The sequence below is a fragment of the Harpia harpyja genome, chromosome 16 (genome assembly GCF_026419915.1).
Source record: "Harpia harpyja isolate bHarHar1 chromosome 16, bHarHar1 primary haplotype, whole genome shotgun sequence".
Lineage (NCBI taxonomy): Eukaryota > Metazoa > Chordata > Aves > Accipitriformes > Accipitridae > Harpia > Harpia harpyja.
Window position 1 is genome coordinate 2,719,325 of NC_068955.1, and position 24,247 is coordinate 2,743,571.

At 68.0% G+C, this 24,247-nt stretch overlaps 1 protein-coding gene across 6 annotated transcripts in view; it reads right to left on the reverse strand.

The window, feature by feature from the left end:
* Positions 1-2,498: 2,498 nt before the first annotated feature.
* ADGRB2 (adhesion G protein-coupled receptor B2) overlaps positions 2,499-24,247 on the reverse strand; it is a 28,991-nt gene continuing 7,242 nt past the window's right edge. The window contains exons 2-32 of one of the 6 annotated variants that reach the window (XM_052811927.1): positions 23,441-24,239; positions 19,602-19,685; positions 18,364-18,528; positions 16,870-17,034; positions 15,617-15,781; positions 14,638-14,802; positions 14,449-14,550; positions 14,185-14,291; positions 13,570-13,764; positions 13,411-13,479; positions 13,203-13,311; positions 12,982-13,128; positions 11,472-11,547; positions 11,298-11,400; positions 11,019-11,062; positions 9,787-9,913; positions 9,120-9,223; positions 8,734-8,836; positions 8,302-8,452; positions 7,936-8,005; positions 7,748-7,814; positions 7,542-7,627; positions 6,869-6,967; positions 5,736-5,907; positions 5,556-5,651; positions 5,321-5,360; positions 4,491-5,149; positions 4,053-4,088; positions 3,582-3,686; positions 3,375-3,428; positions 2,499-3,214 (exon numbers count right to left, since the gene is read on the reverse strand). In XM_052811927.1, the coding sequence (XP_052667887.1) occupies positions 3,020-3,214; positions 3,375-3,428; positions 3,582-3,686; positions 4,053-4,088; positions 4,491-5,149; positions 5,321-5,360; positions 5,556-5,651; positions 5,736-5,907; positions 6,869-6,967; positions 7,542-7,627; positions 7,748-7,814; positions 7,936-8,005; positions 8,302-8,452; positions 8,734-8,836; positions 9,120-9,223; positions 9,787-9,913; positions 11,019-11,062; positions 11,298-11,400; positions 11,472-11,547; positions 12,982-13,128; positions 13,203-13,311; positions 13,411-13,479; positions 13,570-13,764; positions 14,185-14,291; positions 14,449-14,550; positions 14,638-14,802; positions 15,617-15,781; positions 16,870-17,034; positions 18,364-18,528; positions 19,602-19,685; positions 23,441-24,224 (4,644 nt within the window). In that variant the 5' untranslated portion in view covers positions 24,225-24,239 and the 3' untranslated portion in view covers positions 2,499-3,019. The remainder of the gene's footprint in view (positions 3,215-3,374; positions 3,429-3,581; positions 3,687-4,052; positions 4,089-4,490; positions 5,150-5,320; positions 5,361-5,555; positions 5,652-5,735; positions 5,908-6,868; positions 6,968-7,541; positions 7,628-7,747; positions 7,815-7,935; positions 8,006-8,301; positions 8,453-8,733; positions 8,837-9,119; positions 9,224-9,786; positions 9,914-11,018; positions 11,063-11,297; positions 11,401-11,471; positions 11,548-12,981; positions 13,129-13,202; positions 13,312-13,410; positions 13,480-13,569; positions 13,765-14,184; positions 14,292-14,448; positions 14,551-14,637; positions 14,803-15,616; positions 15,782-16,869; positions 17,035-18,363; positions 18,529-19,601; positions 19,686-23,440; positions 24,240-24,247) is intronic. The other 5 variants (XM_052811922.1, XM_052811925.1, XM_052811924.1 and 2 more) reach the window with 5 other exon arrangements.

A 24,247-nucleotide genomic window follows, 5' to 3' on the forward strand; every position in this document is an offset into this window, starting at 1 on the left:
GCAAGCCCGCGCCTCTCGCCCGGGCTCCGTTCCCTCACCGCATATGGCGTCTCCATGAGTAATAAAAGCTGCTAATTGCCAACAGATGCCCCAGGAAACCCTGACGCTGCCTCTCGCGGCTGCGTTGGGCTGGGAAGGGAAAGGAGGGGAGCCGGAGCCGGCCCCGGATCCCCCGAAGCGTGGAGCGGGAGGATCCCAGTGCGTGGCGGCTCCCAGCAACTGGAGCGAGAGGACGCGGCTGCTATTATTAGCAAAATTAGCAGCCAGGCCAAGGCAGCGGGCGAGCATCCCCGGGGAGGGGCCGGTGCCCCCGACCCACGGCATCGCCCCTAGAGCACTGCCCAGCCTCCCACCCCACACCCTCCGTGGGGCCGGGGAGCCGTGGCTGAGCCCCACGGCAGACCCTCGCCGGGCTCTACCACCCACCCGCAGCCTCTCCTGCAGTCCTGTGTGTCCCCCCCCCTCGGTGGGGGCAGCCGAAGCCCCCACGCTCAGGCCCGGGGCCCCTCCCTGTGCCGTGGCTCCGGCATCTGTTGCACAACTGGAGTTGGCGCCAGCCCAGCGCCGGCAAATCTGGGGGTAGGAGATGGCTGTGCCGGGCCTGGGACCCCCCCGTCTCCCCTTTCTGTTTTGTTTGAGGAGGTTCTAATGTGGGGGGGGGGAAGAATTTGGCCCCTTCCGTAGCCTCCTCCAAGGGCGGTTGCCCCCTCCCCACTCCCATCGCTGTGCGGCAGCCCCCAGCCCACTTCTTCCCACGCCCCAAACCCGAGCTGGGCAGCGCTGGGATGAACTGGGTAATGCAATTAGTGCTTCAGCCTTAACTGGACTGCCTGGGGGGCCAGGGAGAGACGCCCCCAGGGGCCGCATCCTGCCCTGGTGCCCCAGCACAGCTGCATTGGGACTGGGAGCAGCATCTCCTGTCCCGTCCCGTGGGGGCCCACACCAGTGGGAACCAGTGAACTTCTGGAGAGACCCTGGAAGACCGAGGGAGCCGGTGGGAAACAGCAGGACTGGCGCTGCCGGGCACGGGCAGAGCGGCAGGAGCGGGGAGGGGATCGCCACGCAGCCCCGGACCTTCCCGCACCCATTTTTGGCTCCCACGGGGGTCCCCTCTCCCATGGGCACAGGCACGGCTCATCCCTGGCGAGGGACCCCCCCAGTGAGGGTGCTCGGTCCCTCCCGGCCATGCCGGCAACGCTGATTGAGTCGTTTCGAGTGCTGGCAGCTCCACGTGCTCCGGAGGCAGGTTCGGTTAATGACGCTCCCCTTTAGCCTGCCTAATTTCATGCCTCATCTCGCAATCGCGTCTCTGCGGCCCCGGGCCTGTGCCGGCGAGGACTAATTGATGCTGCGGCAGAGGAAAGCGTAGCTGCCCGGGGAGCGGTGGGGGCTGGCAGTGCCCCTGACCCCCAGCACCCAGGGGGTTTGGGGTCCCTGGGGCTTGAAGGGTGCTGAACACCCCGCACAGCACCGCAGAGCAGACGAGGAGCAAACCAGCACCTTGGAGGCCACTGGTCCAAACTGGACAGCATCCTTTGCCCGGAGGTTTTGGCAGTGGTGGCATCTCCCGGGAGCAGGGGGTCGCTGCCGGCCCCACGGCCCCCACCAGCTTCATCCCTGCAGGAAAGTCACCTGCCTGAAACGTGAGTGCCGGAGGGTGCTGCCAGCTCACCCGCAGCCCGTGCCGAGCCTGTCCTCGCCGAAAAGAGCCCTCGGAGAAGCTCTGGCGGCTTCTCCCAGAGAGAAGCAATAGCCACGACCAGGGCACGCTTCCCACCATCGCAGCGGCCACAGAGCCCTCCCCGGCGCATTACGGCACGCCACGGCGGGAGGGATTCGGTGCCCACGGTCCGGCCAGCTGCCTGGGCACCTGATCCACGCCACGGCTTAGCACTTCGCACGGCTCTCGTTAGTCCCCGAGGTGCTGAGAGCTATGATGCAGAGATGTCCTCTCCTCCAGCACCGCCCTGCCCCAAGCTCGACTCCTGCCCCTGCTCTCCCAACACGGCTCCTGGTCCGGCACGAGCCCGGCATTCACGGCCACGGCTGCTGGCCCCGCTGCCAGCCCCCCCCCTGCCCACAGTGCCCCATCCCCGGAGTCACCCACGCCGGTGCCGTGGGCAGCACACCCGCATTGCAACGCCCAGCTCCGGCTGTGCTGATGCCAGGGTTGCTCCGGCAGCGCGAGGCACCCCACGTTACATGCCTCTGCAGATTGCATGGTAATTGCTTCCGAAGTTACTAATTTGCTCATAGATTAATTACCATGTAATTTACTGCTCTTGGCTCCTGCGATAAGACGCTCATTTGCAAGGCAGCGCGTGGGCGCAGGCTCAGCCCTGGCCAGCAGCATCCTGCGGGCTCCGGGCAGGGACACAGACGGAGCAGGGAGGGGGCCGGGGGGGGGAGCAGACAGCTTGGGGGTCCCCGATGGGTGACAGCCACCCCCCCCCCCGGCCGGACCCCCGACACGAAGCACGAGGCGGCGGCCGCGGCCCCACGGCACCACAGAGAGTGAACTTTTATTTCCAACAACGACAGCACCTGCCCCGTGGGGTGGGGACGGTGGGGAGGGCTGGGGGGGGGCGGCCGCGGGACCCCGGGGTGGGGGGCGAGGGGAGCCCGGCCCCCGGGGGGGAGCAGCCGCTCGCGTGCACACGGTGCACGGCGTGAAGAAACATCCCGGTAGAAAAGAACGAAGATCTGACGGCCTCGACGGCCGGTCCTGCCCCGGGAGGGGGGTGCAGGCGTGATCGGTGGGTGAGCATGGCGAGGTGGGGGGGGGGTGCATGTGTCCCCTCCACACCCGCGTCCGGAGGGTGGCAGGGAGGAGAAATCGCGCGAGGACGGGCGAGAGGCGACTGCGGCCGGGGTCGGGGGGAGCACGGTCCCTTCCGCAGGGACGGCTCTGGCCAGGGAAGGACCCCCCCCCCCCCCCGGCCACCAAGGAGGACAGAGCAAACCCAGCGTCTCGGCTCGTCCTGCCCCGGGGCGAAGGCGGTGGCGGCCGGCGAGGGGCTCACACCTCTGTCTGGAAGTCACCGTCGGCCGCATCCAGGCCGGCACAGGGGCCCTCCCAGTCTGCACAGCGCAGCTCCAGCCGGTCCCGCTGGGCGCTGGGCAGGGAGCCCAGCGTCATCGCCTTGAACGTGCTCCACGGCTTCGGCGGCGCGGCCGGTGCCTGCGGCTGCTGCTCCTCGGGGCTGGCCGCATCCTGCGGGACGAGGGAGAGCTGCGGCAAGCGGTCGGGGTGCGTGGCGACGCGCGGTTCTCTCCCACCGGCACCCAGCCCCGGGGCGCAGCCACCCACCTCTGCCCTCCGGCCCCATCCAGGATGGGGTGGATCAGCCCCCGGGGGGGGCTCGGGCACTTACGTTGGCCGTGCTCTTCTCCCCACCGCCCGATGAGACGCTCCACCGCTTTTCTCGCTGGGGAAAAAACCACAGCGCTCAGCCCCAGCATCATCCCGGGGGGATGCCCCGTCCCCCCCCATCCTCCCCAGGACCCCCCAGTCCATGACGGGGGAGGTGGAGGGGTGCAGGGGAGCAGACCGAAGCAGGATGGGACCCCCAGGACCTCACCTTGGAGGAGCCGGCAGCCGGGGCCCGGTACCGGTCCAGCGTGTGAAACTTCTGGTTGAGCTCGTGGTAGAGCTCGGAGTGGCGTTTCCGCGTGTGCATCACCTTCTGCGGGGCGAGAGCAGAGCCCGCGGCCGTCGGCACCCAGCACGGCCCCGTACCCCTCGGCACACCCCGTCCCCCGTCCCCGTCCCCCTCTCGCCCGCTCACCCCCTGCCTTCCCCGGGGCACCCCCAGACCCGGGGCAGAGGGTGCAGGCGAGCGGCAGAGCCCGCTGCAACGCTCCCGCTCGGCGCTGGCGTTTTAATCACGAGTCAACGCTCGTTATTGCCTGGTATAAAACTCCTCCGAGGTCGGCTGCTGCTTTGCCGACAGCGAGCCAGAGGGAACCAGGGACAAAGGTGGCTCAGTCGCCGGATGGCACCCGACCCCGCGGCGGGCACCGGTGACACCCGCTGCCATGGCGGGACTTACCTCGAAGTCCAGATCCGAGTATCGCAACCTCTTCCTCTGGCAGGGGACACGCAGAGCCCGGAGCAGGGGAAGGAGACGGGGAAGACAAGGAAAAGGTTTTTTGCCGGTCCGGGATGCAGCAGGGAGCAGGGCAGGGTGGGGGGAAGCTCATGCCAGCCCCAAGCCGTGCCACTTGCAGGGGGCAGAGCCCGGCTGGAGACAACGGGGGTCCCGGCCGAGTTGGGGGACGTGCGGCTTATCCACCGCGCTACTGGGGTGAAGGCAGCCCCGAGCAAAGGGCGCGATGCCGAGCAGCGAGCACGGGGGCAACTCGTGCAACCCTGCACGTGCACACGCGTCCACGCGTGCTCTTGCACGCTCGCCCAACTCCCTCCCACGTATCTCCGTCCCCGCGCACGTGTCCACGGGCACGCTCACACGCCAGCCCCCCCCGCTCACCTCCAGGGACCCCACTTTCATGGCGGAGCCGGGGACGGTGCGGGGCATGGTGCGGCTGCGTTCCGACAGCTCCGAGGCCAGGATCTGCCGCACGGTGGGGTGCTGCTTGAACTGGAGGCCGTAAGGGGCCTTCACCGTCCCGTAGGGCTGGTTCAAGTTCACGTTGATGTGATCCACCGCGACGAAGCCGGGGTAGGCGTCCCCCTCGGCCGTCGGGCGCCCCGTCCCGCCGGGCACCCCCTCCTCGGCGCCGGGACCGAGGGTGCTCTCCTCCCGCGGGAAGGGTTTGAGGCTGCCGGTCCGGCGGGGGAGCATCATATAGTCGCTTTCCCGTGGGGGCTCGGGGGCCCGCAGCCAGCCGTATTCCAGGGGCCGCAGGCTGCTCTCCGTGCACAGGTAGACGGGACCCGGCGCTTCCAGGCTGAGCGGCTGCGCCGGCGGCTCGCCCAGCTCGCTCAAGCCTGCCACCACATTGGGCGTCATCTTGGGGACCTGGACCAGGATGCTGGGAGGAGGGATGTTTCCCGGCAGGCTGGAGAAGCCCAGGCCACCCTCCGAGGTGGTGTTGAGCTTGGGGTCTTCGTCCCCGTCCAGGGAGATGCGGGACAAGGTGCCCGTGATGGTGGCGGGATTGCAGGTGTTCACCTCCTTGAACAGCACTGCGGGCGGGGAGCGGGGTCAGAGCCGGCCCCGGGGGTCCCGCGGGAGGGCGGGGAGGCTGGACCGACCCCCTGCGCGGTGGCATCGCGCCCGCACACGCTGCCGGTCCCTCCCAGGCGTGGGCATGGTGACATCCCCGTCCCCAGCGCAGGGGGCAGGAGAGACCTCACCTGTCTGACACGCCAGGTCGACATCCTTTTCAAAATCTGTCTATAAAAATACAGAAAGAGGGGGAAGAGAGAGAGAGAGAGAGAGAGGAGAGAAAGAGGGGGAGAGAGATGGGGAAATGAATGCATCTTGGCCAGCACGGGGAGCAGCGGGGGTTGCAAGGGGGACCCTGCCCCAGCTGGGGCGCCCAGCCCTGCCGGTGCCCGCTGCAGCCCGTGCCGGCGCTGCCGTACTCACCAGGATCTGCACCTGCCCGTTCTTGCAGGAGTCGGGCGAGTTTTCATTCTCCTCGCTCCTGCACCCCCCCATCTGACACTTCACCACGTCCTGGACCTGCAGGGACAGAGCCGGTCACGGCCCTGCGGTCAGGGGTCGTCGTCGTCCCCCCCCCTCAGCACCCCTCCGGGGCCGCCTCACCTCTCGGCGCAGGAACCCGTGCACGGTGATGATGACGAAGCCCTGGACGGAGTTGAAGACGGCGAAGAGGACCTGGAAGAGGATGGAGCGCCGGTCGGTCATGGCGAGCACGGCCGACATCCAGGTCAGCGCCAGCAGAGGCAGGACCACGCAGGAGCTCCACAGCGATGCCCTGGGGCAGGGAGAGAGGAGCCGGGGTGAGCCCGCCGCACCGGAGCTGCCCCGCGACAGCCCCCCGAGCATCGCCCCCCGCCCCGCAAGCGTGGCCGGAGCCGACCGCGCACGGCGCGGCACGGAGACCCGAGCCCGAACGCCCTGTGGATGCCGTGCACCCCATCTGGCCCCCCGCCGTCCCCTCTTCCTCGGCGTCCCCAAGCCGGCCGCTGGCTGGGTGTTGGGGGCATTGCCTGCCTTAGGGCGAGGGGGCCCGTGGGCTCCTTCTGCACCCCGAGACCGAGACATCGGCATTGACGAGCCGGCCCGGGGAAGGGCACAGCCGCGTGTGTCCCTGTCCCCGCACAGGCAGCGCCGCTGGCAGGGAGGGTGCTGGGGGGACGCGGGACCACCGTCACCCTCCCCCAGCCGCAAGAAGGGCAGCAAGGGGATTTCTGTCTTTTTTTCGCGGTGAATTTTGGGGCTGCTCCTATTGCAACTCAACCCCTGGGAGCAGGGACCTCGGCTGACCAGGGTGGCAGCGGTCACAGCCCAGCCCTCCGGACATGTCCCAGCCAGCACCCGTGGGGGCTCACGTGCCGGGAAGAGGGTCCCGGGGACGCCGCCGAGGCCAGGACCGTCCCGTGCCCCATGGCCTGCTGCCCCTCACGCCCTCCCTGCTCCCAAGCCGCCCCCGGGGAAGAGGAGCTGAGCCCCCCCACCCCGTACCCCGACCCCGGAGATGACGTGACCTGCGGGAAGCCATGCCATGCAGACGTGATGGCCGCGGTGGGGCACCCGCGCCCGGGGCCACCCCGAGCACACAGCCTTCGCCCTGCCCGCAGGACCCCCCCCCCCCCAGCCTTCCAGAACCCATCCTACCCCCCCCCAGGGCGATACTCAGAGCCCACCCCTCCGGTCCCCGGGGTCCAAGGCTGTGCTCGGGGCGGGGGCGAAGCGGGCGCGTGGCGGGCACTAACATGGCGCTGCTGGCGGTGGCGGAGGTCATGGCCGCGCTGGACACCACGCCGCACTTGGTGCATTTCAGCAGCAGGCTGCCGCAGGGTGGGGGCTTGGAGCTACGTGCCCACCACCCGCCACGGCGCCCCGCGGCCAGGACCGGGCCACGCGGGGATGCAGGCGAGGGGAGCAAGGCCGTGGGAGAGCAGGATGGCAGGGGTTGGGGGGGGGGGGAGGTTGGACAGATGGACGGACGGATGGATGGATGGTCAGACACAGGCAAAAAGCAAATGGGAGAAGGAAAAGAGAAAGAGAGAGAGAGCCGGGTTAGTCGAGGGGCGGCAGCAGTTGTTAGTGGCGAGCGGGGGTGGCCAAGCGGCAGCGGGACGGGGCGGGCAGGGCTCAGCCCCCTCCGCCGGCGGCAGGGAGGGGGGGTCCGCAGGTTGCGGCTCCCCCTTCCCTGGGGGAAGGTGTGGGGGTGACTGCCCCCCTCAGCTACTGCCCCTCCAGCAGCCCCCCAACGAGGGGCTGCGGTTGCCCCGGGCTTGGCCCCCGCCGCCCACTGATGAGGTGAAGTCTGCCCCGTCCTCAGCCCGCTCCCGGAGGAGACCCCATGCCATGCCCCGTGGCGCGGGAGAGCAGGGTGCTCCGCGCCGGCCCCAGGGACAGCCCCGCGGGGCACAGGGCACTTACCCAGCTCGCTGCTTTTTGGACTTATCTGAAATGCCATCGCGGGACATGAGCTTGTTGAACACGATGATGCCGACCAGCATGTTCACCTTGGGCGAGAGCGGCGCCGGGGTTAGGGTCGGGCACGGAGCCCTGCGGGAGCCGGGGCTGGCAGGAGCTGCCACACACCGGGGTGGGTTTTGGGGGTCCGAGGCTGGGGGTCAGCTCACCAGCACGATGACGGCAGCGGGTCCCACGAAGGCGTAGAGCAAACCGCCCTCCAGCGAGAGCCAGCAGCTGCAGGGGACCGTGGCGTGTCAGGGGCTGACGGAGGGGGGGACGTTCCCTGTCCCCAGCACTGCTGCCAGCCCCGAGCGGTCCCCGTGCCCAGCCCTGCGTCCCCCCCGTCCCCACGTACTAGCTCGCCGTCCCGTAGCCTTTGGTCCGCGTGAAGCCGACGGAAACTGCGACCACGAGGGCTGGCAAGCCTGGAAAGGGGAGACGAGGCTGGAGCTGCAGGGGGGTGGCATTGCTGTGTTCCCCCCCCCCCAGCATCATCCCTGAGCCAGCCCCCATGGATGGGGACAGGGATGGGGCCCTTCTAGCAGCTCCCCACGGTCTGGCTGGTCAGAGGGTGCCGCGTCGAAGGGACCAGAACACCTAGGTCTGCTTTCCTCCACTGTGCCTCAGTTTCCCCTTCTGATAACCCTGGGGGGGTACCAGGGAGGGGCGCGCGGTGCCTCCCCTCCAGCCCACCCTGGCACCAGCCCTGCCGGGCTCTTACCCCATCCCAAGCAGAGGAAGCGTTTCCTGACCAGGCGTGTCCGGATCCGGCCGATCACCGCCAGGTAGGACTGCCAGGCCTCCGTCAGCACCCAGCAGAAGGACGAGAGGAAGAAGAAGTGGAGGAAGGCAGCCGTCATGGTGCAAACACCCTGCGGGGACGCGGGCACGTCAGGGGGGAGGCATCGCGGGCACCACCGCGGCCACGTGCCCGGCGCCGCGGTGGTTAAACTCCCACGCGAGGTTTGTGTCAAAACCACCGGCGCAAAGGATTTAATCCCGAGATCGAGTTAATCCAAATCCAATCTGCTGCTGGGAGCCAGCAGGGACGAGGTGACCGGCCGGGAAGAGAGGGCTCTGACTCCGCCGCAGCCCCCGCACCCACCCCGGGGACCCCGTGAGTGGGGGGGGGGGGCACGGTGATGGCACCCACCTTGCTGAGCATCTGAGACTGGCCCACGAGGATGAGGATGTTGGAGGCCAGGATGGAGACACAGAAATTGAGCAGGATGATGGAGCGCTCCGACTTGATGAACCTGCGGGCAGGAGCAGCGTGGGGCCGGGGTGCCAGCCTGTCCCACGTCCCCCCCCGGGGTGCTGCCGGCGGACGGGTGCTCTCCCGGGGTCAGGGACGGTGCCAGGCAGCCCGGGCACCTCTCCCATCCTGGGTTATTCTCTTCCCTCCAAGTTGCATTTAACCACATCGACGCCGAGCCTTTGCTCACGCTGTGCCCCCCCTTCACCGCCCCCTCCCCACATGGTCTCGCACCCCAAGTGCCCCCCCCCCGCCCTGGGGGTCCCCAGCTGTCCCCGTGTCACCTCCAGAAAGCAGCGTAGATCACCAGCAGGGTCAGCAGGGCCATGCAGGAGACGGCGCAGCCGATCATCAGTGGCACCGACGGGGTGCCCGAGGGGTCCATGGCCTGGTGGGGAACCGGGAGGGGGGGGAAAGCAGCTGAGCCCGGCCCCCCCATGGCTGCTCCCTGCCAGCCCCCTGTCCCCCCCCCCGGTTGGGGACCCCCCGGGGGGCCAGAGGGGGTCGGTGGCAGCGGTGGCACAGCCAAGGCGCCTTCCCGGGGACCCGTGCCCATCTCCATGCCGACGGGGGACGCGGGTGGAATAGCAATGGGGTTGGGGGGGGGGGGGACGGGACGCCTGGGGACAGAGCTGCCCCCTCCCCTCCTAGCATACAGCAATGCCGATATCAAGCCCTGTCGATCACGACAGCCCCCTGCCTGCCCAAGCCCACCCTTGGGGTGCCAAGGGGTGCAGGGGGCCTTTTTTTTGGGTGGTGGGAGACACCCCCCTCATCCTCCCAGTGTCCAGCCCACCCTGTGGAGGTGCCTGCAGGCAACGCAGCCCCTGCCCATCCCCATCCTCCCCCGGGGACCCCCACCTCGGCCAGGCCCCGCAGCCCGGGAATTGCCCCCCCATCCATGTCCCGTGTCCCCGGCAGGGTCGTCCCTGTCCCCGTCGTGTCCCCTACCAGGTCTCTGGGCAGCTGGGCGAGGACGGCGAAGGTGGCGAGCTGGCGGCACTGGCATTTGGTGTGCGCTGGGAGGGTCTCCAGGGTTTGGCAGCTCTCCGTGTCCCAGTTTCCCAAGCCAGCATCCCTGATTAATGGGACGAGAGCGAGGGAGAGCAATTTGAAATGATCAAACACATACAGCCCCTCACGCCTCTCCCGAGTTAACCCTTTGCTGGCCCCTGCCTGGGGGGAAGCAGATTGGGGGGGGGGGCACTGCTAGGAGACAGGTTAATCTCCTGAGCCCATCGCAGGGGGTGAAGCCATCCCTGTCCCAGTTGCCCCCGCCCGCTCTGGTGCTGATCCCTCTGGGGAGCGGTGCAACACGAAGGCTTGATTTTTAATCATCCCACCTCGGTTTGGGGGGGGGGGGCAAACCGCAGAAGGAGGGGGCCAGGCCGGGGAGGAGGGGTGGCGGGGATGGATGGGGGGGGGGGGGGGTGAGGCAGTGCCAGGGCAGGCAGGAGCAGTCCCAGGAGCCCCCCAGCACCCACATCCCCCCCCCAGCACAAGCCCAAAAGATGCACAACCCCAAAGCCAGACCCGCCTGGGAGCGGGCGATGCTCCTCCCCTCCTGCCATGGATAACTCTCCCCCACCATGCGGACCCCCCCCCGGGAAGGATCTGGGAGGGGGTGCCCTGCGGTGACGCTGGCCACGCACAGGGAGAGCAGCCACAGCTCCCAGCAAGGCGAGGAAACGGGGAACTGGGTCTGTGGGACAGCTGGGGACGCAGCTCCCCGGGGCCAGGCTGAGACCCGCCACACTCATCACAACCACGGGCCTCCCCGTCAACACGGGAGCTGTACTGGAACCAGTGACCCTGAGGTGCAGAGCACCCACGGGCACCTGGGGAGGAGGGCGGGGGGGGCCAGCACCGCTGCCCCCCGCCCCGCAGTGCCCCCCGCTCCCCCCGCCGTGCCCTACTTTCCCTCGCTCCTGCCAAAGCGCCGGGCTCCGCGCTAACAAATCGCATCTGGCAGGCTGGCGGCATCCGTCCCCGGCGTCACACGGAGCCAGATCGATCCCGTGGCAGCACGATTCACCCGCAGTCCGAGGGAAGGGACTGGCCCCGCTCCCCATCCCTCCCACCAGCTCCCCAGTGACTGGCGGAGCACTGGGATAGCCCAGCTCCATCACCCGGCATCGCCCGCCAGCCAGGGCACGGCCAGGGTGTCCCTGTCCCCCACTCACGTCCTCGAGTAGTCCCAGGTGACGCACTGCGGGTGGGATGTACCCTGCGGACAGAGGGATGGGTTAGCGCTTCACCCCCTGCCCTGCTCCCACCCCCACGAGGGTATTTGGCCCGTGGGGGGGGACCCGCCTGGCTCCCCCAGCGCTGGCACGTCCCCACCGCGGGCACGGAGCCGAGTACTTGCGGCCACCGGCTGGGAGCTGCTGGCCCCTGCCCGGCTCTCGGGGCCGGTGGGACCCACACGGGAGCGAGAGGTGACGCGGCGGTGGGACACTCACGTTGATGACGTGGGAGAGCTCCACCAGGACGAGGGGCTCCGCGGGCTTGGTCGGCGGGCGCACCGTCACCATCAGCACCTTGGAGGTGACGGCCAGGGGGGTCCTGCAGGGAGGGGCAGTGGCTGTCACAGGGATGGGGACACAGCGCGGGGGACGGCGGGCAGCCCCACTCACCTGGGCGGGGGCAGGATCAGCCCCAGCGTGCGGTACAGCACGGCCCCGATGACGAAGTGGGACGACTCATCCGTTTCTGCAGAGAGAGGGGAAGGGAGAGCGGCGCCGTGATCCAGCGCCCGGCACACGCGTGGGCTCAGCGAGCGCACACGCACACGTGAGAGCCCACGCGTCTGCCCCCCACACGTGTGAGGGAACGCGCACCCCCCTCCCTGACACAGGCACGGCACACACGGACACATGCAGGCACGTGGGCTGGCAGGAGGCCTCCTGCACGCTCACACACGTGTGCTCTCACACATGCACAGCACCAGACATACAAGCTCACACACACACATGCACAAGCTTGATGTGCACAGCACCTATGTGTGCTCACATGTGCATGCTCACACACGTGTACACGCATGCCCGCTCCCAGATGCACACGCTCACGCATGTGCACGCTCCCAGATGCGCACTCACATGTGCATGCTCACCCATGTACACACATGCATGCTCACGCATGTGCACGCTCCCAGATGCGCACTCACATGTGCATGCTCACCCATGTACATACGTGCCTGCTCCCACATGCGCACGCTCACGCATGTGCACGCTCCCAGATGCGCACTCACACGTGCATGCTCACCCATGTACACACATGCATGCTCACGCATGTGCACTCTCCCAGATGCGCACTCACATGTGCATGCTCACCCATGTACACACATGCATGCTCACGCATGTGCACGCTCCCAGATGCGCACTCACATGTGCATGCTCACCCATGTACATACGTGCCTGCTCCCACATGCGCACGCTCACGCATGTGCACGCTCCCAGATGCGCACTCACACGTGCATGCTCACCCATGTACACACATGCATGCTCACGCATGTGCACTCTCCCAGATGCGCACTCACATGTGCATGCTCACCCATGTACACACATGCATGCTCACGCATGTGCACGCTCCCAGATGCGCACTCACACGTGCATGCTCACCCATGTACACACATGCATGCTCACGCATGTGCACGCTCCCAGATGCGCACTCACACGTGCATGCTCACCCATGTACACACATGCATGCTCACGCATGTGCACGCTCCCAGATGCGCACTCACACATGTGCATGCTCACCCATGTACACACATGCATGCTCACGCATGTGCACGCTCCCAGATGCACACTCACATATGTGCATGCTCACCCATGCACACGCATGCCCGCTCCCAGATGCACACGCTCACGCATGTGCACGCTCCCAGATGCGCACTCACATGTGCATGCTCACCCATGTACACACATGCATGCTCACGCATGTGCACGCTCCCAGATGCGCACTCACACATGTGCATGCTCACCCATGTACACACATGCCCGCTCACGCATGTGCACAGAGATGGGCACTCACGTGCGCATGCTCACACACGTGCACGCTCCTGCACGGCCCCAGGTGCACACTCGCTCGCACACGTGCGCACACACGCAGAGCGTGCTCGCTCCTGCGGCCCCAGCCCTGCCTCACCGGCAGAGGCGAGGCTGAGCACCTCCCTGGGGATGAAGAGCTTGTCCTCGGAGCTGCGGGCCCAATCCTTCATGCCCCGGCGTCCCTTCATGGGGAAGTTGATGTCGCTGGAGACGGCGGAGACGGGCTCCCTCTGGATGCTGATCACTGCCAGGGCAGAGCGGGCGTCACCGGCCAGCTCCCTGTGCCCACCGAGCCCCCGTGCCCACCCCGCCGCTCACCCAGGTTGTCGGTGACGATGAGGGAGCTCTGGAAGGCCTTCAGCGCGTCCCCCACCAGGTGGATGAAGTCCTCCACCACCTTCATCAGGTGCACAGAGCCAGGCGAGACCTGCGGGCGAGGGACCAGCTCCGCAGCCGCCGGGACCTGTCCCCACGGTGGGGATATCCCGGCTGCCCCGGCCACCCGCCCATGCCCCGTGCCACTCACCTGCTGGGCATCCTCCCACTTGTCCCGGTTCTCTGCGTCCACCATGTAGCTCACCACCTGGAAGAAGCGCTGCGGGGACGGGGCTCAGCGGGGCTGGGGTCCGGGGACCGACCGCCGCCACCTCCCCGGGGGTGTCCCTCGCCGTCCCCCACCCGCTACCTGCACGTCCTCGGAGGACGGGGTGTAGGTGGCCCTCTTGAAGGTGTCGGTGACGTTGCGCAGGATCTCCACGGAGAAGAGCAGGTCCCCGCTGTAGTAGGTCTTGCGGGCCATGAGCTCCAGCAGGCTCCGCACCACCTGCGACATGCCTTCGCCCGCCAGCACCCGCTGCCCCTTGGCCAGGTGCTCCCGCAGCTTGTACGGGGGGGGGGGGACACCAGTGTCACTCGGCCACCAGCACTGCCCTGTGTCCCCCGGTCCCTCACCACGCCCAGAGCCCGGGCAGCGGGGACGCTGCAGAGCTAATTGCACTCATTAGGGCAGCAGCGGGACTTGGAGGTCTGGGGGCGGGGGGGGGTCCTTCTCATCCCGAGAGCTATTTCCCAAGGGCACAGGAGCACAGCTTGGACCGAGGTCCTCCCCCCCAGCTCTAGGATGGGGTCTTTCTTTCCTCTTTTTCCCCAGCCCTGCCCGGGAAGCCCTGCCTCAGTTTCCCCATGTGGTAGCCAGCCGCTGAAGCAAGGCGGCTGCTGGGTTTCCCTGCCCAGGGATGGGGCGGACCCCCCAGTGATGGGGAGGGGGTGGTGGGGGGACCGCGCCAGAGCGTGCACCTACTGAGAGATGCAAGTATCGGTACTCGTGGGAGATGCAGCGGGCGAAACTGGGCACACCCCAGTAGGCAACCCCGTGGGGGCTCAGCAGGCACCGGCGGCTGGCGGACCCTGCGCGGGAGAATCGGGTTCGACGCCGGCACAGGAACCGCCTCGCCGGCACGCCGAGGACGGGCGGCACCGCCTGGCACCCCGATACCACCCGCCGTCCCCTGCCCCTGCTCCGGGGTGTGGGGGCTTTGGGGGGTGCTCGCCCCGCGCCCCTCACCCGTGGCGTTGGGGGGACATTTGTTGTAGATGATCTCGCCGGCAGCTGTTTTCTTCCAGGTCATCAGCATGACGTACTCGTCCTTGCACATCTCGTGGTAGGCTGGGGAGGGGGCAAGAGGAGAGGTCAGGCGCAGCCCAGACGCAGGGTGATGGGCACCGGGGTTGGGGGGGGGGTGTTGCCCCTTACCTGGGCACTTCTTCTCGTTGCAGGTCTTCACCTCCTCGCCGGTGCCCTCGCAGGGGTAGCCCTGCACGCCGGTGCCCTCGCACATGCGGAAGCGGCGCTGCCAGCCGGTGTCGCAGGTCTTGGAGCAGAGGCTCCAGTGGTTCCAGGGGCCCCACTTGCTGTCGGCTGTGGGGATGGGGACACCGTGGGATGCCCATCTCGGCACGGCGAGCGGCACCCGGCACGCAGGGGGACGGGGACGGGCTGACGGGCCCCAGCGGCGACTGCCCGCCGTGCCGCGAACTGGAAGCCCCGCGGGGTACGAAATCCATGGATCAATGATTTAGATCTCTTTTAGACAAGACCGGCATCCCTGTGCAGCCGCCCAGCCGGCAGCCCAAGGGCACCCTTGGGTGCACGGCAGAGCCGCCCCCTCCCTCCAGCAGCAACCGCCTCCCTCCGCGCCTGCGACCGATGCCGGGGAGGTCGAAAGACAAGACAAGGATGGGGTTGAAGGACAGGACGAGGACGGGGTCCATCCTTTCGCCTGACTACCCCCCTGCCTGGTGTCCCCCCCATCCCCAGAGCCGGCCCCAGCCCCACGAGCTGCCCCACGTGCACGCACGAGAGCTCGCACGTGCTCGCACGCCCAAAGCACGCCGGGACCTGCAGCCACCGGAGCGCCGACGGGTCTCCCCCCCCGCAGCGCGACACAGCAGCGAGGGCACAGAACAAATCCCTGGCTCCTCCGGCTGGGATGCGCCTGGAGGGAGCAACCGGCACGAGGGGGGCGGCTGCTGCTCCCCGGCATCCCCCCCGCATCCGCAGCGGAGGGGGCTGCCGGCATCCTCGCGTCACCGGCGGTGACACCGCAGCAGCTTTACGGCAGATGCACGGCTGGGCCACGTGCCGCGCGCCGACGTGCCGTGCCGACGGCACGGGTGGTCTCCCCCCGCCGCTACCTCCCCCCCCCCCACCACCACAGCGCGCGGGGCCTTACTGGGACAGGTGGGATTGGAGCACTCCCGGGCGTCGGCGTGGGCCCCCCGGCACTCGGCCCAGCCGTGGGCCGAGACGCTGCACTTGCGCGTCCGCTGCTGCGTGCCGTTGGCGCAGGTGACGGAGCAGCGGCTCCAGGCGCCCCACTCCAGCCACTGCCCTTCCACTGCGGGGACAAGCGAGAGCGGCGTCAGGTCCCCACCGGCCAGCGGCCCCTCGGCCACACGGCCCCCAGCTCCCCGCGACCCACGCCGGGCTCTCCGTGCAAAACGGGTCCAACCTACGGACGTGCCGGCTCCTCCCGTGCCGACCGCAACAGCCGGCGCCAAATCGTGCCCCGGCCGGGGGGGGGGGGGACCGTCACCAGGACTGGTTCCCACGTGCCGAGCGGCTGCTCCTGCAGCCCTGCCGCACCGCAACGCCCAGCCCTGCCGCGCGGCCACGCTCGCCGGACCCCGGCATCGCTCCCCGCCAAACCCATGAGCCCCAGCAATGCTGAAAGGGCCAGGGCAGGCGGGGAAGGAGCTGCTGTGAGCTTTTATCACGCCAGCAGCATCTCCACGGGGCTGCTGTGGCAAAAGCCACGTGCCACGGGTGGCACGTCCCTGCCGGAGCTGCTGCAGAGGGGGTGCGCCCCACGCGCCCCTCAGCTCCCGCGCTCCCTCCTGCTCCCAGCCCGCCGCCGGCCTCCCCGTGCCGCACGTGGGGTCCCCACGGGGATGCTGGACCTGACGTGGCACCCCTGGCCATCACCGCGGAAACCCCACGGCCACCGCCGCAGCCACGCCTGGCACGCAGGAGGAAAGGATGGAGATGGCGGTGCCACCCGCACACAGACAGACCCTGCAGCCGACCCCCTTCGCCACCTCCCCGGTGCCCCACGATGTCCCTGTGCCACCCTGGTGCCAGCGCTGTGCCTGCTGCGGGGGACAGTCAGCCGCAGCAGATGGGAAGAGAAGGAGCCGGCTCCTCCACGGTCCCCAGGCTGGTTCCCCCTGCCCGTGGCGGGGGCTCGAGCCGCCCCGGCATGGCCGATGGAGCCGGCTCTCCATCCGCGTTTCCAGCGGGGACAGGAGGGCGCACCCCATGTCACAGCACCCACGTGCCGTCCCGGGTCCCCATGCCGATGCCACCCGTCCCTCGCAGCACCGCAGCCCCACGCCGGGAGCACGGCCCTGGCTCTCGGCCGGTGCCGGTCTCCTGGCGTTCCCGGGGTGGGGGGAAGAAGGAGCAGGGAGAGAGGGAGGTACTGACCCGGGCAGCTCGCGATATTGCAGGGCTTGGCCTGCAGCTCGGGGCCCTCGCAGGCTTTCCCTCCGTGCCGCGGGGCCACGCACCGCCGCGTCCTGGTCCTGGACCCTCGCCCGCAGGTCACCGAGCACAGGCTCCACGGGGACCACTCCTCCCACACGCCGTGAACTGCAACACAGCACAGCGCCGTCGCCCCACGCTCCCGGCCCCGTGGGGCTCCAGCCTCCTCCTCCTCCTGGCACCGAGGGGTCCTGGCCATTGCAGACCCCTCGTACCCCGGGGCACCGTGGCAGAGCCGGGCACAGTCCCCGGCTCCCCTCCGTGTCCCGCCGGCACCACTTGCCCCACCGTCGCACCCGAGCCCAAACCCCGAGCCGGCAGCGCTGCCACTACCACTCCCTGCCCTGCTCCAGCCTCCCTTTTGGGGTCCCGGCACCGGCGGCACACGTCCCCCCGCACCCACGCACAGCCCGGCTCACCCCAACCCGTGTCGACACACCGGGCACGGTCGCCCCTCGCACGTGTCGCACCCACGGGAGCTCAGCTCACCCGGGAAGGGAGCGGGGACCCGCACGGCGCACGAGCATCCTAAAGGATGCTCCTCCGCGAGCTGCGATGTCCCTGGAGTGCTGGGATGGGGTTGCACTCCCCGGTAGGAAGGGGAGCGGGCACCGGCGTGTTTTGGGGGTGCAAAGCCCCCAAAACATCCCAGGTTCAGGCAGGGCAGCCCGGCTGCCACTGCAGCACCCCGAGGCCCCTCCGATTCCCAGTGTCCCACGTGAGACGAACGGATGCCACCGCGGACAAACAGGCCGGTACACAGCCCAGTGAGACCCCCAGCACCCTGCCTGCCCAATCCTGCCCACGACCTGCCTCGAAGCACAGAGAAGCTTGGCCCCATCCTGCCCCACACGAGTGGGGAACCCCCACCACGCCGGGCCAGGCAGCTGCCTGGTCCCGAGTCCCCCGGCACAGGCTCCAGCCCCCGCTTCTCCCCCAGCACAAAGCTTTGGAGACACCCTGGGGAAGTCCCAAGTTTGCTGGGAGGGAGGATGGAGAGGGGCTGCCGGCCGAGCTGCTCCCAAAGCAAAACCCCTGGCAGCAGCACCGGTGGCGGGGCATGGGGTGCTGGGGCACCCATTCCGGATGCCTCCCCCGGTTTGCTGCTCCCCACGTGGTTTCCCAAGAGCTGGTACAGCCGGGAAGGCGAGACGATGAGAGGATGCCAACGGGGCTCGGAGCAGCCCAGCGCGGGATGGGCAACGCCTGCTTCCACGACAGCGCTGCTGCACAGAGCCACCCTGCTCAGCCACCCCCCACCTGCAAGAGACCCCCCCCACACCTCCAGAAACCCCCCCAGCAACACAAGTCCCCGCTCTCCCCAGCCACCCGCCCGCTCAGCCCTTTGGGCATCACCCCAGAACCCAGCCAGCGATGGGCACCCCCCCAACTGCTAGCGAAGCCCCCTCCCCAATGCCCCCGTACCCCCCCCCATACCTGGGCAGGTGGCCGTGTTATTGCAGGTCCGCGTCTCCCGGAGCAGCCCGCTGCACAGCGTCCCGTAGGGCGAGGAGACGCAGGAGCGCGTCCGTACCTGGGAGCCCTGCCCGCACGTCAGGGAGCAGACGCTCCACTGGGACCATTCCTCCGCCGCCGGGTCCCCTGCGGGAGACACGAAGCCTAAGAGCCGGCGACTTCTCCGGTGGGGGGGGACCGGGGAAGGTGCCGTGAGCGGAGCCCCCGTGGGGGGCCGGGAAAGCGGCCGGGCAGCACCCGTGAGCGCAGGGATGAGGATGAGATGCCGTGGGTGACAGGGATGATGCTGAGGATGTAAGTGGGGTGAAGGAGCCCATGTCGCCCTCCAGACCCAGCACCAGCGGCACACGGAGAAGGGGTCGGGGCACAGGATCACATCTGGGGCACAGGATCACATCTGGCACACGGGATAACATCCAGCCCCGGCAGTGCGGGCAGCGCAGGCAGCACGGGCAGCCCGGCACAGCTCCCTCTCCCCACCGAGGCACAGCATTGACATTTACAACAACCCGGCTCTTATTAAGCTTGATGATGTCTCTGAAGCTATTGGACAGGCCAGAAGAAAAGGCCATCAGTTTAAATTAAAAAGGAATATATGGAGGAGGGCTCCGAAGGGGACAATTTGTCCTGGAGATAGGCAGGACTCAGGCTCCGGAGCAGGGCTCCCACAGAGGTGACAACGTCCCGTGGCTGCTCCGCGTCACACGGGGACCACAGGACCGGACCGGGCCACCACTGGGGTCACCCCACACTCTGCCCAGCAGCTCCCGGGGGGGGCAGGACCCCCACGAGCATCCGAGCGCTGCCGGGAGGAGATCTGCATGCCAGGCACACGGAGCAGAGCTCCTCTCCCGGCGCCAGGGCTCATCCATCTCCCGCTCGCCTCTGAGCCCTCCGACCATAAATCAGGGGGGGCTGGGGAGGGGGCAGCAGCACTCTCAAATTACCCAGATGGATTTGCCAAATAAATACATTTGAACTAAACAATTAATGGATTTTTTTTTTTTTTTTTTTTTTGCTTTACAACCCTCGGAGGAAGGTGTAAAGGAAAAATATATAAATGGAGCAAATTAAGTTGGTCTGTGGGCAGGAAGCAAATCGAGTCGCTCCATCTCCATCACCCCTGCCCATGGCCAGGCACCCGAGCCCAGCACCGCCAGCGTCCCGTGCCTGTCCTCGCACCGGAGCAGCGCCAGTACCTGTTTGCGCCATGTAGACGCCTGGCTCGTCCGCTGACCGTGGCCACTGGGTTTTCACCTTCTGGTTCTCCTCGACTGCATTGCCTGGAAGAGAGAAGGGCTCCGGTGAGAGCGGGCAGGGACGGGGACACGGATGTGGATGGGCCACTGTGGGTCAAGGGACATTGCAGGGGGGATACAGGGATGGCTGGCCCCACACTGAGCGCTGCGTGGCATCCCCAAGGGCAAGAGATGGTTGAGCACAGCTGAGCACACTCACAGATGAAAAAAACATGTCACAGCTCCCCCAAACACGTCACCCCCCGTCACAGGGGCTGCAGCTGGAGCACGGCCCAGGTTGCCACGTCCCTGGTGTGGCCAGGGTGCCCGTGCCCCCGCCGTGCCGGGCAGAGGTGCTCTCCCGTCCCCGCTTAACAGCTTGCTGCAGTGAGGTGGCACAAATTTATGGCTCGGCTCACCAAAAATAACAAGAGATCCATCAAGAGCACTTGGCGTGAAATTAACTGGCATGTGGAGGGCTCGGCGGGAGGTGCAGCTGCGGGCACAGGGTGGGGGTCCCTTCCCCAGCCTCCCCCACACCCCCTGGGCCACCCCCCCTGTCCTGCAGCAGGGTCCCTTGTCCCCATATCTGGATGGAGGATGCTGGCGAATTCCCATGCGCTTGCCCCAGGCACAGCACGGCAGCACCGGGGCGGCTGCTGCCGGTGGATGCCGTGGGAAACAGCGGGGGCTCCCCTGGGCACCATCGACGCCACCTCGGGCACGTGGCCCCCCCAAAACGCCATGGGCACCTCGCTGCTGTGCCAGCCAGGACAGCAGCCAGGGATGGCACAACCGCCTCGCCGAGCTGCCCCAGCACTGCTGGCTGAGCGTGGTGATGTCCCCAAGGGACAGCGGGGAGGTGACATGGGGACGCCTGGCATTGGCGGGGGAGCCCCCAGCCATGCTTTGGGCATGCCGTGGCTCCCGTTGCAACACACAGAGGTGATATACGAGCCCCAGGCAGGGAGCACTGCCTGCACTGACACTTATTAGTGCCATAAACCAGACCCAAATTTACTGACTTTTGCCTTCAACGCAGCGTAACCCCTGCCCAGGCCCGTCCCCTGCACGGGCTCCTCGCCGTCACCGCCGGTGCAGCCAGGCACCCTCGGCTCCTCTTCCCATGCATCCCGCTCCGTGGCATGGGGGGGTGCAGAGGGACCCGGGGAAGCCGAGGGGCTGCCCTGGGGGGGTCCGTCAGGCCGTGGGGCTGAGCTCCCCGCGGGGCCGCCCACCCCCATCAGCGGCACGGCAGAATTACGCACGTCACGGTGAGCGCCCGGGGAAAACCATAAATCCCGAGGATATACGAGGGCGCTCTCCCCGGCTGTGTTCGACAGAGACACCAAATTCAATTTCCTTCGGAAAGCACTAAATCCCCAGCCGTCACCGCGGGGCGGCTACGGCCGTCCCTAGCACCTTCCGCCCCGGCACCCAGTCCTGCCCTGGGGGTCCCCCAGCGCCCCACGCCGTGGCACGGCTGCTGGGCTGGAAGGGCAGGGGGGGTCCTTCTGGGGACCTCACGATGTCCCCCAAGGCCACTCATGGCCCCGGCAGCCGCGGCCCCATCCCGGCATCACCTCCCCGGGGGCTGGTTTCTGAAGGGTGATGGGTTTGGGGGCCCAGAGCAAGCCCCAGAGCTGGAACCGCTCGGCCCCGGCGCTGCAAGCTCTGCGGGGGGTGTACGCCCTCCAAAGACCCCCCCCCCATTGCACGGCTGCAACGCACCCAATGTCACCCCACCAAGTTTCGACCCCGTCCCCACACCCATCCAAGCTTCCCGCCTGTGTGGACCCAGCACCGCGTTGCACCGGGGGCTGCATCTCCCCGTCTCCCACCACGTTCCCCCCCCCCCCGGGCCCCGTGGGAGAGCTGCGTCACGGAGGGGACGTTTCGGGGACCGGGGACCCCCGGGGAGGGGGGGTTTGCCACCATGGGTGGGAGCGGGGAGGCCCGGCGAGCGGCTGGGCGGGCGCCAAGCCCCGCGTCGCTGCGCGGCTGCGGCGCTCGGCGGAGGAGAGCCGGTGAGATCAGCGCTGGGCGCCCGCCAAGGCTCGGCTCACAAGCGCCATTCAGCCCCCCGGCCCTGCCTGCCACCGCCACCCTGAAAGGCGACCATTCTCCACCCCGCAAGGCGACGGGGGGGAGGCCAGGTGGAAGCCCCGGACCCCCCCTTCGCTGCCATGAAGGCCGCTCTGTGCTCCAGCCCTGCAGCCCTGCAGCCCCGCAGCCCGGCCCGGTGATGCAGGCGAACGCCTTTTTGGGGGGGGGGGGGTGGAAACACGGTGCGGGGGCTCGCACCGGCTGGCAGCGGCGCGGTGCACGGGGCGGCCGAGGCAGCGCATTACCCTTGCGGCTCCGGCGCCGCAATAACATTGTACCTCCGGGCACCTCCAGGTTTTAATTGAATGTCAAATGTAATTTGGGGAAGGAGCGGGAGTTCACGCTCTCGCCATTGCGGCTGGTCGGCGTGCCGGTCCATAGAAAGGCGGCAGGCGGCTTGGTGCCTGAGCGTGCCGGGTCTGCAGGGACCCCCCCTCTCCAGCACCCAGCCCCGGCATCGTCTCTTTGAGCCATGCTCGGCGTTACTAACCCCCAGCAAACCAGCCGCGGGGAAGTTTAGAATCTCCTCGCTTCTCGAGGGGATGGAGCATCCTGCAGCCCCGCTCCACACCGGCAGCACCCGCTGCTCCCCAGGCAGCCCCAGGACACGGCGGGTGTCAGCCCCTGCAGCATCCCTGGGCCAGGCTGACCTTGGGGGATGGCATCTGAACCCAGCACTGAGCTCTTAACTGTCCGTGTGGAGTTGCATTTAAAGGGGAAAAAAGGAAGGGAAAAAAAAAAAATAAAATCAGCTCAGCTCCCCTCGGGATGAGGCGATTTATAACCCTGCAGCTGTAACGGACCGGGGATTTAGTCGGGCGATCTGCCTGTAATGACATTTAGCTCCTGAAATAAATGCTAAAGCCCAATGAAATTATATATATACCCACAGCCCATCACCACCACCTAATCTGCTGGATAAAGACTCCGCACAGCTAAGTTGGGGATTGCTCCTCCCCATGCATCACCCGGGCCTGGCACGGGGGAACATCTGGCCAGATGTGCCTCAAAACCCCTGCTTCACCTCGCCAGGCTCGGCAGAGATGCCCCACAGGCGAAGGGAGCGCTCGGGTGAGATGGCTCCTGGCCACGGGCAGCCCGACCCCGGCGCCCAGGGCGCTGGCGAGCACGGCTGCTTTATCTTCACTTGAGGTTTCTGCAATTCCGTAACAAGCAAATGGCTTCATTCCGCCTGGTTAACAGCCCGGCCGCGCCGTGCCGCCGTGCCGTGACATCCTGCCTGGAATAACAAGCGCCCGGGCTGCAGCAGTCAAGGGTAATTTGCCACGGGAAAGGGTCATTTTACCTGCAAATTGTTTTCCACATCTCCACCAATGCAGAGTGATAGGGCTCCTGCTCCGGGCTCGCAGTCAGGCGAGCAGCAGCCTTGCGCCGGGGAGGCGACGAGCAAGGCTCCGGGGCCACGCAGGTTGTGCCAGAGCAACCGCGGCAAACAACCGGGGCCGGCACGGCGGGGAGCGGCACTAACAAGGCCGGCCGGACCGCAGCGAGGGCAGAGCGAGCTGCGGCTCCACCGAGCCCGGCCATCGCTCGAGCGAGGCGCGCGTGGAGCCGGGAGCGCGCACGGGATCTGCGCTTTGCGCGGCTTCCCCGCTCCGTGCCCGGCACCCCTGGGAAAGCACGCGCGGAGCGAGGGCGTCCATCCCTGGGGGATCCCCCCGCGCCCCACTCACCGTGCGGGACCTCGGGCGGGTCGAAATCGTTGGCATTCGCAGAATGCAGGTCGGTGGGGCAGCAGTCGCCGGCGGCGGGCGGCGGGGCGGGCGTGCGGGCGGCGTGCCGCGTGCCGTTGCGGCGGGGTGCCGGCGGGCTCTCCGCCTGGCAGCTGCAACCGGCGTGGGTGAAGCCGCAGCGGCGGGCGCCGGGCGCCTGCAGACACTCCTCCAGCCAGCGGCAGAGCACGCTGCAGGTGAACTGGCTGGAGTTGTTGTTGTTGATGAGCAGCACCTCCACGAAACGGAATTCCAGGGCTTGGGGGGCCAGGAGGCGGGGGGCCGCCTCGGGCTCGGCCGCCAGGCACAGCTGCACGAAGTTCTTGTCGAAATGGAGGAAAGTGAAGGGCCCCGCGCCCTCGCACAGCTCCAGCTCGGCTTCCTCCTCCTCTTCCTCCTCCTCCGGCCGCTGGCGGGCGGGCGGGGGGCTGGCGGCCTCGCCGCGGGGGTCGCAGGTGTAGTTGGCCAGGTAGTGGTCGAGCGGCAGCACCATGGGCGAGAAGTGGGTGCAGACCTGCTCCTCCCGGTTGAAGCGGAGGTAGAGGGAGTACTTGGTGGGGTCGGGGTTCTCCAGGGTCCAGGAGCAGCCGGAGGAGATGGTGGGGAAGAGGTCCTTGAGGGAGAAGGAGCCGTAGAGGACACCGGAGGCCAGAGCGGAGCAGGCGCTGGGAGCCGGGTCGAAGCCCCGCGTGAGCCACAGGAGAGACGATATCACAGCCAGTAAGAGGGGACCAGCAGCGGTCATCCTATGGCATTTGCCCTGGGGGG